At 39.9% G+C, this 16,925-nt stretch overlaps 1 protein-coding gene across 1 annotated transcript; it reads left to right on the top strand.

The window, feature by feature from the left end:
• Positions 1 to 495: 495 nt before the first annotated feature.
• On the top strand, positions 496 to 16,512 carry COQ3 (coenzyme Q3, methyltransferase). Its single transcript, XM_038554798.1, has 7 exons — positions 496 to 653; positions 2,768 to 2,885; positions 5,665 to 5,817; positions 6,374 to 6,473; positions 7,371 to 7,613; positions 14,310 to 14,469; positions 15,643 to 16,512. The coding sequence occupies exons 1-7, from the start codon at positions 545 to 547 to the stop codon at positions 15,861 to 15,863; spliced, it is 1,104 nt and encodes a 367-aa protein (XP_038410726.1). The 5' UTR covers positions 496 to 544; the 3' UTR covers positions 15,864 to 16,512.
• The last annotated feature ends 413 nt before the right edge of the window (positions 16,513 to 16,925 follow it).

Raw genomic sequence — 16,925 nt, 5'->3', positions numbered from 1 at the left:
GTTTGCCTAGCTTGAGTGATTAACAGACCTACTACATAATGTATTCCCTGCCCAGAATATTCCCAGGTTACTTGGAGAAACTGAAGTTTCAGTTTAGACTCCTCCCCTTCTATGTGACATTTGAGTGCCTTGAAAGGGGAAGCGATTCTACTCTTAGGAGGTGCTTCCATGCATCTGTGATTCTAAGGGTCAGTGGCCTACAGGAGTAGAAGTATCTTGGGGAGCTCTCTGCTGAATACAGAGCTACGCGAGAATAAAAGTGAACGTGGTACGAAGTAGCGGGATCCAGGACTACTTTGGCCGTGAGGCTTGAGGTGGTCGTATAGAAACAGGCATAACAGAGACTTCGGAAGTTCCTTTATGATCACAGAAACCCAGCTGCACGCGCGGTTTGAAGGACGTCGGGCCTGAGTGGAGTCCCGCGTCTCTAACCCCCACCACCGTGGTTAGGCTGGCCCCAGGCGGTGCGCGTGGATCTCGGAACCTTTGTGTTGGGGATCTTTTGCTGGAGGGACCGGAAAGGGGGCGGGTCCCTTCTGTCACGATGTGGGGAGGCCGCAAGCTCAGCTCCTGCGGGAATCGGCTCCTAGGAGTGCTTGGGCCGAGGTCCCGGGGCGCACGAGCTCAGGCTGCTCGCTTCACCGCTCGGGCAGGTGAGTGTCGCTTCCCCGCGTCCGCGGGGTGGCGGCCGCTGCTGTGCGCAGGCGCGGGCCGGAGGGGGCCGGAGTTGAGCTGCGCTCGGGCCGCGCGAGAGCGCCACGGGGCCCGCGTCCCTCGCCGCCGCCCCTCGGCCGTCCCTCGGCCCCTCGGCCCCTCGGCCCCTCGGCCCCTCGGCCCCGGCTTCCCGGGGGGCGGCGGGGGGGCGGGGTCCTGGCCGAGGAGCGCGCGGCCGCCCGGCTCCGCCGTCTGCCCCGCGGGGCCTGCCTGGGCCCGCCCGCGCCGTCGCCGCCTCTGCCCTCTCGGCGCAAGGCTTACCTTTTTTTTTTTTTTTCCAGAAAGAGTTTAACGCAGCCATACCGCTTTATTTTGTGGACTCCACAAACCCCATTGGGCAAATAAAAATCAAGAAAATAACTCTCTGACCCTGTTGCTTGTAGAAGACAGTTTGATTATTTAACTCCTAATACTAACCACAAAGTTAAGTTTGCCCTTTACGTGGAACTCCTGTAACGGGGGCTGGGTGTTAGGCCCTGGGATTTTTTTTTTTTTTTTTTTTATTCATTTATTTACGTTGAGAGAGAAAGCCAGAGCGAGTGTGCAAGCCCGGGGAGGGGCTGGACCCCTGGACCCGTAACCGGAGACCGAGCCCGGAGCCGGCCGCCGAGTGTCTGAGCCGCCGGGCCCAGGCGCCGGGGTTGTGAGTGCTGCCCCTGGGGTCTCTGAAAAAAATGTTAGAACTGAAATTAGGACAATGGATCCGACGGGAGACTCACAGGCCCACAAATAGAGTTGAGAATCGGTGCTGTAATAGAATGAAAACCAGTGCAGCCGACAGAAATGATCATTTAAACCCACGTGTGTCCACATGGAAAAATGATTCCATCTCCGAGATACCCCGATAGGTAGAAAAAAAAGCAAAGTAGGAGGGGAGCTTTGTGGCGTGCCCTTTTGTGTTTTTTAATTAAAAAAAAAATTAAATGATTTTTAATTTTGAAATGATTTAAGACTTGGGAGAAGTTGCAAAAATAGATCCATGGCCTTTTTTAAGTTCATTTCTGTACAAGATGTGAGACCTTGGTTTAAGGTTTCCTTTTTTGGCCTATGGTATCCAATTGTTTCAACAGCATTTATTGAAAAGACTATTTTTCCTGCATTGAACTGCTTTTGCACCAGTGTCAAAAAAATCAGCTGGGTGAACTTTATGTTTCTGGTAATTTTCTTTGCTGTAAGGTCCACTTTGTCTAAATGTTTGTTGAACGCTCGAATGTCCAGCAGAATAACCAGTTTATAGAGCAAGTCTCTAGTAAGTGTGAACATACAGACTGGTTGAGTGATAATCTTAGGATGATATGTATATATACACACACATACATACAGTTTTTTCTTCTGTGCAAAAGGGTTTGAGCGTATGTATAAATCCATTTCATGTAGCTAACGTGACAGAATTTGAACTAGTTCTGACTAATCTCAGAATTAGTGTTGTCCTAGTTTAAAAGTTTTATTTTGAGTATCATTTTTTTTTTGTAATTGTGCAGCATAATATTGGTATGGAAACGGAGGGTATGAAAAACTTTTACATATAATTATTTTTGAAGGGATCCCTGGGTGGCGCAGCGGTTTGGCGCCTGCCTTTGGCCCAGGGCGCGATCCTGGAGACCCGGGATCGAATCCCACGTCGGGCTCCCGGTGCATGGAGCCTGCTTCTCCCTCTGCCTGTGTCTCTGCCTCTCTCTCTCTCTCCCTGTGACTATCATAAATTAAAAAAAAAAAAAATATTTTTGAAAAATAAAATTGGAGAAATTCCTGATTAGAGTTAGATGGCAGACTGCAAGGCCTTTATTTTATATTTTAGAATAAAATCCAAAATTAAGGGGAAAACCCTTTTGTTTATCAATTGTAATATGAGATTGCCATGTAAAATAGTTTCTTCAATTACATGCATATCAGGAATTTATACTGTGCAGCGCTTTCTCTAGACATCTAATTTTTATTTTCGGAGGTGCCTGGCTGGCTCAGTTAGGTTATGACTTTGGATCTTGGGGCTGTGAGTTTGAGCCCCACATAGGATGTAGAGATTACTTAACAATTTTTTTTTCAATTTATTCAGAGATTCAGTTCAATTGGACTCCACAAACAAAACCATGGGTTTTCAGTGATTACAGAATCATGTGGTTCAAATCCTATAGAATGACTTTGGCCTGCTTGAGTAGAATGAAAATTCACAGGTAAGTTTATTCGTTACTGTGGCAAATATTTACAAAATCATGTACAAGAATAGTTTAGTATCGATTATGTTAATAAACGTTAGTATGAAATAGCTTATGTAGTTTTATTAAGGTATCTTTTATTTATCTAAATATTCTTCCAACAACTTCTACATTTAGAAAGTCAAACTTACAGAAAAGTTGTAACACAGCAAGCACCTAGTACATACCCTTTGAATATCTATATTCAAAGGTAGCTTTTATTTTTAATGTAAGACTATTACTTGGAGAAATACTTTTGACTTCCTCATTTGTGATAAGACACAGCCAATGCAGTGCTTAAAATCATAAATGATTTGAGTACAATAAATACTATAAGGTAGATAACTATACAATTCCAGTTGGTAAGATTGAATCAAAGTAATGTCTTTTTGGCTTTTTTGTTTTGTTTAAAGATTTTATTTATTTATTCATGAGAGACACCTGGAGAGAGCCAGAGACACAGGCAGAGGGACAGCTAGGCTCCTCGCAGGGAGCCCAGTGTGGGGACTTGATCCCTGGATCGGGATCACACCCTGAGCCAAAGGCAGGCGCTCAACTGCTGAGCCACCCAGGCGTTCCAAAGTAATGTCTTTTTGTATTTGTATTTTATAAACCAATTTCTAACCTTGTGAAAAATGCTTCATAGAGTTAAGGTATGAACTCTGTGCATGTGCTGCTTCTTGTAAATAAGCTAGCTCTTTTTAAAACTGGGTGTTGGGGTACCTGGGTGGCTCAGTGGTTACGAGTCTGCCTATGGCTGGGATAGGGATCCCAGGGTCCTGGGACCTGGATCGAGTCCCCCATTGGGCTACTCACAGGAAGCCTGCCTTTCCCTCTGCCTGTATCTCTGCCTCTCTCTCTCTCTCTCTCATGAATAAATGAAAATAAAATCTTAAAAATAAAATAAAATAAAAAATCAAATTGGGTGTATGTGAAATCATTTGTAGACAACCAAGCAACCACCTACTGTTACCTATGGTATGTTAGTCATTGATTATTGAGGCTTTGCATGAAGTATGAAAAAAGACGATAATATTCATAGGATAATATTAAAGAAACATATTTAAATCTCAAAAGGATAGTAAGTAATCAATGTAGAATGTACTCTGTGTAACTAAGAAAAACACAGTAAAAATTTGAATGGCAGGGACTCCTGGTTGGCTCAGTGCTTGAGCATCTGCCTTCGGCTCAGGACATGATCCCAGGTCCCGGGATTGAGTCCCTGCGAGAAGCCTACTTCTCCCTCTGCCTGTGTCTCTACCCCTCTCTCTCTGTCTCTCATGAATAAATAAATAAAATCTTAAAAAAAGAAAAGAAAAGAAAAGAAAACTTTAATGGCATTACGTATTCTAATGTAACAATCTTATCCTTTTTTACCCAAGAACTTCTGTAGGATTTTCCTGTCATATACTTTGACATGGAATTTGGCATAATATCTGATCTGTTTAGTCCCTGCTTGATCCCATTTGATTTTTTTTTTAATTTAGGTGAATTATATACTATCCTGGGCCTTCTTTATTAGATTATTCATTTGACAAATGTTTCCTGAGTACCAAGTGTGTTCCAGGAACTGTGCTAATCACTGGGAATAAAATGGTAAATGAAATAGTCCATACTTTGCCCTCATGGTGTTTAATGGGGAAACATGATCAAATTGTCACATAGCTCCATGAAGAAATACCAAGTTATATGGGAGTTAAAATAGGAGAATATAACCCAGGTTTTGAGAGTCTGGGAAGACTTCTTAGATGGCATTCCATTTAAACTAAGATCTAAAGGATGAAAAGGAATTAATTAGGTATGCCAGGAAGGAAGGGAATGTGAGAAGAATGATCCAGGTAGAGAGAACAACATATGCAAAGTATCTGAGGAATGAACAAGTGGGGTCAGTGCAAGGAAATGAAAGAAGGCCCATGGACTGGAAAGGGGAGGATGAGGAGAGTAGTAGAAAGTACATTTGGGGAGGGAGGAAAATGGGGAACAAATAATTTAGAGCACTATAGGCCATGCTAAGGATTTTGAGGTTTTTTTTCCCCTAATATCACTAGGAAACCATGGAAGTATTTTAAGTGGGAAAATAGCATGATCATATTTATATTTTAGAACCCTCTGGATCCATTGTAGGGAACAGACTGAAGGGGGATATGGTAGGAAGCAAGCAGATGAGGGCAACAAATAGTTCAAGTAAGAGATGATGGTATCTTAGACCATGATGATAATAGAAATGAAGAGAAGATGGGGGCACTTGGGTTCAAATCCTGGCTCTACCATTTACTTAATCTCTCTAAGCCTCACTTTTCTTACCTGTGTAATAGGGATAATGATAGTACCTACCTTATAGAGTTGCCAGAATGGTTAAATAAGGTAACATATGACATATATGGAGTTCTTAAATAGTACCCGCATATAGTAAGTGCAAAATAAATGGTTACTATTACTATTTCTACTTCTGCTACTGTTGCTGTTATTATTATCCTTACTATTAGATGTGACCCAGAAGGCCAAGTTTTGAAACATTCCATTTCTATTGTAATTTACTTTGAAAGCAAATTAACTTTGTTGATGGAACTTCATTCCATCTGTGAATATATTTATTTGCTGTGTGATTATATGAGAAAACCTGGTTTTAAAGCATCAAAAATGAGCAATACATGTAGTTAGAAGCTGATACATTGTTAATTAGAATATACATAATAGATCTTATGTGACATTTTTTAAAATGTCTGTTTTTGCCTGGCTCTTCACTTTGACCTCTTAGGTACCCTTGGACAAGACTATACAGTACTTCTCAAACTACTGTAGACAGCAACGAGATAAAAACATTCCTGGCCCTGGCTCATAGGTGGTGGGATGAACAAGGAGTATATGCACCTCTTCATTCTATGAATGACCTGAGGGTGCCATTTATTAGGTAACATTCTGGAAGCTCTAAGTCTTTTAAAATGCAATTCTTAGGGACGCCTGGGTGGCTCAGCTGTTTGGCGCCTGCCTTCAGCCCAGAGCATGATCCTGGAGACCCAGGATTGAATCTTGCGTCGGGCTCCTGCATGGAACCTGCTTCTCTCTCTCTCTGCCTCTCTCTCTCTCTGTGCCTTTCATGAATAAATAAATAAAATCTTAAAAAAATAATAAAATAAAATGCAAATCTTGGGGGTGCCTGGGTGGCTCAGTCAGTTAAGTGTCTGCCTTCAGCTCAGGTCATGATCTCAGGCTCCTGGGATCAAGCACCTGCCATCACCCACTACCCTGTGTAGGTCTCCCTGCCCAGGGGGGAGACTGCTTCTCCCCCTCCCTCTGCCTCTCCTTCTACTTGTGCATGCTCTCTTTCTCTCTCTCTCTCAAGTAATAAATAAAATCTTAAAAAAAATAAAATGAGAATTTAATATATCCTTGAAAACTGTACGCTTTTAAGATCTTATTAGCAAAATTAATAATTTGTTTTTATATGTTTTGGATTTTTAAAAAAGAGACAATCTTTTAAAAACAGTTGCTCATCACCAGCCAGGAAAACCTTTGTCTGGGATGAAGATACTTGACGTTGGCTGTGGTGGTGGATTGTTAACTGAAGTAAGTGGTTTACAATTTTTAGGTGGCTTACAATTTTTTTGCCATTTTTTAACTGGTAAAATAATTGAGAAATGTAGGCTTATGATTCATTTAACATTTTAACAAATAGTATTGTTTATTTTTAAAAAGAGAAATGCACAACGTTCTTAATGTTTTTACCATCATAAAACTAATATATGCTTTTTACTTTCTTAAAAAATATATAGAAATTTCAGAAAATCACAGGAAGGAGGATTTTTTTGGTGTTTTTTTGTTTTTTGTTTTTGCACAAAATTGAGCACTGATCTTTCAAATAGCTTTGGAAATTTTGTTGTCTGTTCTAAGAGATTAGTCAGTTTCCACTGGTTTAAATGCAATGATAAGCTATTCTTTTGTACTTGCTTTAGGTATCAAAACCTAACAGAGTATTGCCTGCTTGTGGTGCTCTCCCCTTCTTAGGTGCTTTGGACTGCTTGGAAGAATACTAATTCACCCCTATAAAAAGATACTTGCCTCAACTTGTATGAGGCAAACTTGTATTTAGGCCCTGCAGCTCTCTTTTGTAGTCTTCTATCAACACAATAACTTTTGTGCACTTTAAGTATGTTAATAATCTACTATGTGCATGTAAATGTACTATAGGATATAGAACTCTCCTCCCCCGCTGTTCTCAAATAGTTCTTCATAAGTTTTTTGTTGTTGTGACTATTGTTCACTCTTAAGCTTTTTATTATGGTAATTGTCAAATGTGTACAAACTATATAAAATGGTCTAATGAACTTCCATGTACTCATAAATAATCTCCAGTAATTAGTTCCTCACGATTGAGCTTGTTTCCTTTTTGATAAGTTCTTTATTGCTAGCATGTATTCTGTTTTCTTCTTGAAGATAATAGCTTTTTTTTTTTTATCCAATTAGCCTCTAGGGCGGCTTGGAGCTTCAGTTATTGGAATCGATCCTGTGGATGAGAACATTAAGACAGCACAGCACCATAAATCATTTGATCCAGTCCTAGATAAGAGAATAGAGTACAGAGCGTGTTCTCTGGAAGAGATTGTGCAAGAGACAGCAGAAACATTTGATGCCGTTGTAGCTTCCGAAGTTGTAGAACATGTGATTGATCTAGAAACATTTATACAGTGCTGCTGTGAAGTGTTAAAAGTAAGCCTTACTTGGTTTTACTTGTTTGTCTTTTCTTTTGAGTGTGTGTATGTATCCATAGAAATAAGTTTTATAATACTTGAAACCAGGAAGCTAGGATTAGGGGATAGCACCTCTGCTGGAGATTACATTTGCTTCTCAGCTTGCACTCAATACTGGGATTTTTCCAGATACAGTATCCTGATATCCCAGAATCTTGAAAAGTGTTGGTGCTGAACATAATTACAAACAATGGAATTAAACCTTTTTTTCATTGGTATACTCTGGATTAAGTTCCTAATAGATATTGAATGACAGTCACTAAGAAATTGATTTGGATTGATACTTAAAAAACAAAAAACATTTTTAATTTATATAAATTGATTTAGATAACATTTCTTAAGTAACTCTGTATGTGATATATATAACAGCTTTCAGCTTATAAAGGAATATTTCATATATATGATCTCATTGATTTTCTGTACCACCAGATAAGGAAGGTAAGCAGGTACTGTTGTGACCAACTTGGACCAAAAGAGATCAGAATTTGAGAGCTGTCAAAGGTCACTTAGCCAGTTTTTTTTTTTTTTTTAAGATTTTATTTATTTATTCATGAAAGACACAGAGAGAGAGAGGCAGAGACACAGAGAGAAGGAGAGCAGGCTCCATGCAGGGAGCCTGAAGTGGGACTCGATCCTGGACTCAGGAATCATGCCTTGAGCCCAACGCAGATGCTCTACTGCTGAGCCAGCCAGGCATCCCATGGCCTTTTTATTTGTTGGGTTGTTTTTCTTTTCTTTTCTTTTCTTTTCTTTTCTTTTCTTTTCTTTTCTTTTCTTTTCTTTTCTTTTCTTTTCTTTTCTTTTCTTTTCTTTTCTTTCTTTTCTTTTCTTTTCTTTTCTTTTCTTTTCTTTTCTTCTTTTCTTTTCTCTTCTCTTCTCCTTTCTTTCTTTCTTTCTTTCTTTCTTTCTTTCTTTCTTTCTTTTTTTTTTTTTTTAAGATTTATTGATTTATTTGAGAGAGAGAGGTGAGGGGACAGAGGCAGAGGGAGAGAAAGTCTTAAACAGAGACCTTGCTGAGTGGGGAGGGCCACACGAGGCTCAATCCCATGACCCTGAGATTGTAACCTGAGCTGAAACCAAGAGTTGGACTCTTAACTAACTGCACCATGTGGGCACCCCCTTTTTTGTTTTCTTTAATTGAAGTATAGTTGGCATACAATATTATATGAGTTTTAGGTGTACAACATGTGATTCGACAATTATAGACATTACAAAATGCTCATCACAATAAGTGTACTTACCATCTGTCACCCTAAAAAGGTATTACAATATTGCTAACCACATTCCCTATGCTGTATTTTTCATCTTCATGACTTACTTGTTCTATAACTGGAAATTTATACCTCATAGTCCCCTTTACCTATTTTGCCTATCTCCCCCCTCTCCTCTAGCAATCCCAGTTTGCTCTCTGTATTTATGAGTGTGTTTCTAGTTTTTGTTTGTTCACTTGTTTTGTTTTTTAGATTTCACATGTAAGTGAAATCATATAGTATTTGTCTTTCTATCTGATTTATTTCACTGAGCATAATACCTTCTAGGTCCATCCATGTTGTTGCAAAGGTCAAGATCTCATTCTTTTTTTTAAAGCTAAGTAATAATTCATTGTATATATCTACCGTATCTTCTTTATGTATTCATGTATTGATGGACATCTAGGTTGCTTCCATATCTTGGCTATTGTAGATAATGCTGCAGTAAACATAGAGGTGCATGTATCTTTTTTTTTTAACCCCCTCTCCCATCTGTGAGGTGCATACATCTTTTCGAATTAATGTTTGTTTTCTTCAAGTAAATACCCAGAAATGGAATTACTGGATTCTATGGTATTTCTATTTTAATTTTTTAAGGAGCATCCATATTGTTTTCCATAGTGGCTGCACCAGTTAACATTCTCACCAACAGTGCACAAGGGTTCCTTTTTCTCCACATCCTCACAAACACTGGTTATTTCTTATGTTTTTGATTTTAGCCATTCTGACATGTATGAGATGAAATTTCATTGTGATTCTGATTTACATTTCCCTGGTGATCAGCGATGTTCAGCATCTTTTCATATGTCTATTGTCCAACTTAGCTGCTTTCTACTACCCTGTCTTCCAGATTACTGGCTGACCTATTCTTCTGCATCTTCTAATTTGCTGTTGATTTCCTCTTGTGTATTTTTCATTTCAGTTATTGTATTCTTCATCTCTGATTGGTTCTTTTTTATGTTTTTTTCTCTCTTTCTTGATTTGAACTCTGAGTTCATCCACTCTTTTCTCAAATCTGATGCACATCTTTATTGCCATCACTTTGAGCTCCTTATCAGATAGATTGCTTATCTCCATTGTTTGTATTTTTCTGAAATTTTGGCTTGTTCTTTCATTTGGAACTTTTTTTTTTTTTTTTTTTTTTTAATTCATGAGAGACACACAAAGAAAGAGAGAGGCAGAGACATAGGCAGGGAGAGAAGCAGGCTCCATGCAGGGAGTCTGATGTGGGACTTGATCCTGGCACTCCAGGATCACACCCTGGGCTGGAGGCAGGCGCTTAACCTCTGAGCCACCCAGGCATCCCGGAACATATTTTTCTATCTCCTCACTTTCTGTGTTTGTTTCCATGTATTAGGTATGTCAGGTATGTATCCTGGTCTTGAAAGTAGTGGCCTTGTGTCAAAAAGGCATCATCTGGGCCCTGTAGTGCCTTCCTCCAATTACCAGAAGCAGACATTCTGGGGGTGTCCCCTGTATGGGCTATGTGCGGCCTCAGGTTGTGACTGGGCTATAACTCTGTGCAAGCACTGTAGGTAGAGCTGATCCTCAGCCCAGCTGTGCACAATGACCAGCTGTGACTTCTGCAGATCTACTGGGATGCAGAGCTGGTTTCCAGGCAGGCTGGCTTGAGTGGCTCAGCGGCAGTTGGTACCCACAAGCTGGTGTGTGGGGCTGCCCATCCTCTCTCCAGAGAAGGAATTTCTTTGGAGGGGCCCCAGTCCTGGCTGGGGATGCCACTAGATGTGGTGGGGCAGTAGTTGTTTTGGGAGAATACTGATCTGACCAAGGCTGCCTCCTGGGTGTGGCAGAGTGGGAGTTACTTTAGATCGGCACTCTCCAGGGCAGGGGGGTTCACGGGGGAATGCCAGAGTAGGGCGAGTAGTGCTAGCTAGATAGATGGAGAATGTCAGAACTAGTTCCATAAGAATCAGGCCAGCTAGGCTGAAGGAGGGCAAGAAAAATATGTCCCCCAGTATTTCCATTCCTGAAGAAAGCTTCTTGCAGATTCCTGCCTTTCCAACACATGCCCTAAAATTAGTCAGTAAATCTCCTTCATGTATAACCCTGGTGCTTTTCAAACTGCTGACTCTGTGCTGAATGTCAGCCTGAGTGAGGTATTGTGCTAGTCCTTTAAGAGTAGAGTCTTGGTTTCCATAGCCTTCTGGCCCCTCTGAATTTCAAAGCTGACATTATGGGAGCTCATCTTCCCAGTGCTGGTCCCTGGGACCAGGGGTACCCAAAGTGGGGCTTGAACCCCTGGCTCCTCAGGGTGGACCTCTGTGCCTGTGATATCCCTCCCAATTATAGGTTGCTGTGCCAGGGGTTTGGTTCCCTACCAAATCCCTGCCCCTTCTGCCTTTCTCAGTGTGGCTTTTGCTCTGTCTTTAGTCATGGAAGATATGTAGTTATTGCCTTGTGTGTCCATGGGAGGAGGTGAGCTCCAACTTTACCATCTTCTCCCAAGAATCCAGAGGTCACTTGGTCTTTATGTCAAAGTTCAGTGGACACTTAAGTGGGACTTAAGTTCAAATCTGTAGATTCCAAGTCTGATTCTTCCCATTATATGATTATGCTTACAAAATTTGCCACAAATGTAGTCCTCTGAAGGTGATTCCAATTTTTTTTTTTAATAAGTCCCTTAAAATGTTGTTGTTGTTGTTGTTACTATATTGACTCTGTTGTTAATGGAGGTAACACCCTAAGGTCAAGAGCTAAAAGGATGAAATGCTTAGCCCTTACCTAAATAGAATTTTTAGAAATACTTTTTTATGTAAGTTTAGTTTTAGAGAAGATTACAAAGATAGTACAGAATGTTCCCATCTATCCTTCCCCCAGTTTCTCCTACTGTTAACATTTCACACAATAAGGATAGGAGCTAGGGTGAGGCGAGTGAGGCACATTGGGCACAAAATGGAAGGAGACACTCAAGCTGAGGTGCCAGCCCTGCATTTGCACACTCCAGAAAGTGAGTGTATCCTTCCATATTGTTCCATAGGCACCTCACCTGCCTCACCAGAGTCCTAGACTTCTATGTAACCTAGACTTCTATGTAACCCATTGTACATTTCTCGAAATTGAGAAATTAACATTGACATCATACCTTTTTTTTTTAAAGATTTATTTATTCAGGGATCCCTGGGTGGCGCAGCGGTTTGGCACCTGCCTTTGGCCCAGGGCGCGATCCTGGAGACCCGAGATCGAATCCCACGTCGGGCTCCCAGTGCATGGAGCCTGCTTCTCCCTCTGCCTATGTCTCTGCCTCTCTCTCTTTCTCTCTCTGTGACTATCATAGATAAATAAAAATTAAAAAAAAAAAAAGATTTATTTATTCATTTGCCAGAGAAAGCACTAGCACAAGTAGGCAGAAGGAGAGGGAGAAGCAGGCCCTCTGCCAAGCAGAGATCCCAACATTGGGCTCGATCCTAGAACCCTAGGATCATGACCTGAGCCAAAGGCAGATGCCCAACTGACTGAGCCATCCAGGCGCCTTGACATCATACTATTAACTACACTACAGACCTTGTTAAATTTCATTAGTGTTTCTACTAATGTCATTTTTCTGGTCAGGATCCAGCCCTGGATTCTGTGTTGGATTTAGTTGCTGTGTCTTCTTAGTTTCCTTCAGTATGTAATAGTTTCTTGGTGTTTCCTCTTAAATGAGTTTTACTAGGCTTATCTTCTATTTTCCAAGCAAAACCCCTTAATCGTTACTTTTTGTGTTGTGTGTCAGTCAGTATGTATGAATGGAGGTTCTTTCACACATATTAGGAATGCTGGCATTGTGGAATTTAAAACTAATTTTGCATTTATGGAAAGCCTTTTAAGAAAATGACCATTGCTTATCACTGTTTCCATAGACTAAGATTCCATAGGCCATAGATTAGATATTCATTTTTTTTTAAAGATTTTATTTATTTATTCATGAGAGACACACAGAGAGAGGCAGAGACATAGGCAGAGGGAGAAGCAGGCTCCCCACAGGGAGCCCAATGCAGAACCAATCCCAGAACTCCGAGATCACTACCTGGGAGAAGGCAGACGCTCAACCACTGAGCCACCCAGGCATCCCTATATTTCAGTTTATTTATTTTTTACTTATTTTTTATTTTTTAAAAGATTTTCTTTATTTATTTATTCACGACAGACACACAGAGAGAGAGAGGCAGAGACACAGGCAGAGGTTAGAAGCAGGCTCCATGCAGGGAGCCTGATGTGGGACTCGATCTTGGGTCTCCAGGATCATACCCAGGGCTGAAGGCGGCGCTAAACTGCTGGACCACCGGGGCTGCCCTATATTTCAGTTTATAATTTAAGGGCACATTATAGCATTTCAGGGTCTCCTCTTTTTTTTTTCTTTGGTTTTGGGGTGATATTTGAGATATATTCTCTCTGTATATACACACATACACATATAGGTAATAATTAGAAGGAATTTTTGGCATTTTATCCCCATCAAGGTAATGAGAATATGTAGAAGAGGGAACAGACATTAATCTTTGTCATTTGTGGGAGTAAATATAGGAAACACCATAAATACAGCCACTAAAACCTGGCAGACTCAGAGTGCCTGAGTGGCTCAGTTGACTGAGCATCTGACTCTTAGTTTTGACTCGGGTCATGATCTCAGTCTTGAGATCTCAGTCTTGAGATTGAGCTCGGGAGACCCAGCTCTGCACTCAGTGGGGAGCTAGCCGGAAATTCTCTCTCTCTCCGACCCCTATACCTTTCCCTCCACTTGTGCTAGCACTCCCGAGTGCATATTCTCTCTCTCTCTCTCTCTCATATAATAAATAAATCTTAAAAAAAAAAAAAAGAGCCCAAAGAGTCCCATAAATGGTCTGTATTCATCTAAGGGTTTATCTTGATGTTTTCATATTCTTTATACTAATGAAATCAAAACAAAACAAAACAGTCCCACCTCAATCATTAATGTTTTTGTCAGAGAACACTTATTGGCATTACTCACCTATACAAGATGTGGCACTGTCTGCTGTACAGAACAAGTTAGACTCCGCATCCAAAGAGAAAACAGTGTTGACACATTAGACTGTAAATGTGGACATGTAACATGGAAGTGTGGCCTGATCTCATTCCTATATTTTTATTATAAAGTATTTGTTATGTACAAAAGAAAGTACATAATATGTCACAGCTTGATTTTAAGAGTTCTAAGCTCTGTTGAATAAACCCAGTGAATACATCTGTAGTAGACTACCTTTAATAATGCATTTCCCAAAAGAAAAAAGTATTTTGGTAAATTATACTTTATTTATATTTATGCATCTTAATTGCAGTTAAATTATTTGGAAGGAAGGAAGGGGGTGAGGGAAGCCAAGGCTTTACCTAACTGATACTCGTGACATCTAAAATGGTACTTCTCTCCATATATATATATTTTTTAGCCTGGTGGTTCTTTATTCATTACTACAATCAACAAAACACAGCTGTCTTACGCCTTGGGAATTGTTTTTGCAGAGCAAATTGCAGGTATTGTACCAAAAGGTACTCATACATGGGAGAAGTTTATTTCACCTGAAAAGCTAGAGAGCATTCTGGAATCAAGTAAGTATTAAGAATTTTTTCCGGTTTTCAAGGCTTTAGCAAACTTTTAATGTATCTATAATTATTAATCACACAACCTGGCACTGAATTAAATGGGCCTATTCTCTGGATGTTGGTTTCATCTCTCAAATAGATCACAAACTCCTTGAAGTTAGGATTAAGTATTAAATACCACATGTCTCTCACCTGTGGCACCTAACCTAGGGCCAAGCAAATCACAGATGATCAGTGAATACTTTTTGGCTGCTTAGTCCTCATCTGTTAGAGGATGAAGTACAAGTGTCTATTATTTACTCATCCTCAGTTTGTCCTGTTGATACCCTGCGGGTATCAGCTTATTATATATATATATTTTTCTGATTCCTCCATACTCAGGTATACTTTGAACTTCCTTGTCTCCTTTTATGTCTTTTGTGCTACTTATAGCATGCTTTATATTATGGTTCTTCTGGTGTTTTTAAGCCCCTTTCTGGCCTGTAAGCTCTTTGGAGGAAAACTGTACTCCCTGCAGTGCCTATCCCTGCTTTACACATTGTGAGCTCTTGATTTATATGTTGAATTCCTGTCAAGTAAAAACATTTAGTTGATTTTTGGTATTCCTGCTGAGTACTTAACTCTTGTATGTCTCAGGCTTTTTGTTCATATAACAGTATATCAGTAAACTTGATTTGGAATATTGGAGTATTGTCAATCATATCAATATAAGAAGTTCTAAAGATTTCTGCAAATAAATATTATTGAAAACAGAGTAGAAAAAAGTATTGTAAAGATGCTGTATAGGAACAATCACTTGCTGAAAGATATTTTCTAATAAAAGCTTATGTTTCTTAAGTACTTTAACCAAATTCCAAGCATTGTGCTACTTTATACACATATCTCATATAATTCTAACAACTCTAGGACTATATGTTCCTTACATGACAGAAAATTAAGACTCAGAAATGTTAAGTGACTTCCCTAGGGTCACCATCTAATAGGTGCCAGTCTGGAATTTGAACCCAAGCAGTTGGCTTTAGAGTTTATGTTCTGTGCTACAGTGAAGAATGATTTGTACTTGGTTACAAAGTATTTTTTCCCATTGAGTTTAGGGCTCCTTTTTAGAGTCACATTAGAATCTTGGCATTTGGAAGGCAATTACTTATTAAATCTACCCCTTCTGATTGCTTTTTTCAGATGGTCTATCAGTTCAAACTGTGACAGGAATGCTCTACAACCCCCTCTCAGGTTACTGGCATTGGAGTGAAAATACCAGCCTTAACTATGCAGCTCACGCTGTGAAATCCAAGGCACAGGAACACCCAGTACCTGCTGAGTTTGTTTTTAAGGGGGAAACAGAAGAGCTCAGAGACAAAGACTCCACCAACCCAGGTGTACAGGAAGAGTTGAAGAAATGAATTGTTTCCAAGGACTGCATAATACTGCTTGTCTGATGTTTACATATGTAAAAAATATACAATTTATCTTTTGCGAGTGGAGCGTGAAGAAAAGAAGTCCAACCAAAAGGGCTAAAACCTTGGGCAAAACTTTATTTCGTTTAATACCCACTTTCAAGGGATTATTCTATGGATAAAAAGTTTTGGCAAGGTATTGTGTAATCTAGGCATCTAAATTCCTCAGCCTTTGTTATATAAATAGGGAATGCATATTTGACTTCACTTTACAGATTATATATATTCATCCAGCATGTACGCACATACATTTATGCCGTAATGTGTTTTAATTTAAAGGAATCTGCATTATCTATGCTCTTTATCGAGTTTTAGCCAAAGGCAGTTATGCTTCTGGCTTATGAAAACCAAATATAATTTTATGCCACTTATATTTGGGAAGATAAAATGTATTTTTTCCTTTAAGTTTTAGTTTGTTGGAAAGCAAATGGATTGTTAAATATATGCTGCATTTGGATTCAAACATTAAAATCAAGAAGTTCGGATTATGTTGGACATATTTCTATACAGTTCCATAAATGTTTTATTGTGACTTTTTTTTTTAAGTAGAGAGGACTTTTTAAAACTCAATTAAAAATTCAGTTATGGGAATTTTCTTCTTTGGCTAACATTTTTATAATTGAAGGGACTGACTTGAAATGTATTTTTATGCTTCTTGAAGTATGTGGGTCTCTGGCTTTTTCTGAAAGTCCAGATGCTCTATATGAAGACATTCATAGAGGCTGTTGACCCAGTGTGACAAACATGGGTTGGATGCATATGACCCAGATAGAAGGTCAGCTTTTTACTTACTCTCGTTTTTCACTTTTTTTTTTTTTTTTTTAAAGATTTTATTTACTTATTCATGAGAGACACAGAGAGAGAGGCAGAGACACAGGCAGAGGGAGAAGCAGGCTCCATGCCGGGAGCCCGATGTGTGACTCGATCCCGGGACTCCAGGATCAGGTCCTGGGCTGAAGGCAGGTGCTAAACCGCTGAGCCACCCAGGGATCCCTCGTTTTTCACTTT

The sequence above is a fragment of the Canis lupus genome, chromosome 12, assembly GCF_011100685.1.
Source record: "Canis lupus familiaris isolate Mischka breed German Shepherd chromosome 12, alternate assembly UU_Cfam_GSD_1.0, whole genome shotgun sequence".
NCBI classification, from domain to species: domain Eukaryota; kingdom Metazoa; phylum Chordata; class Mammalia; order Carnivora; family Canidae; genus Canis; species Canis lupus.
Note: the sequence above shows the minus strand (reverse complement) of the source record. Positions and strands in the feature narration are given on the sequence as shown.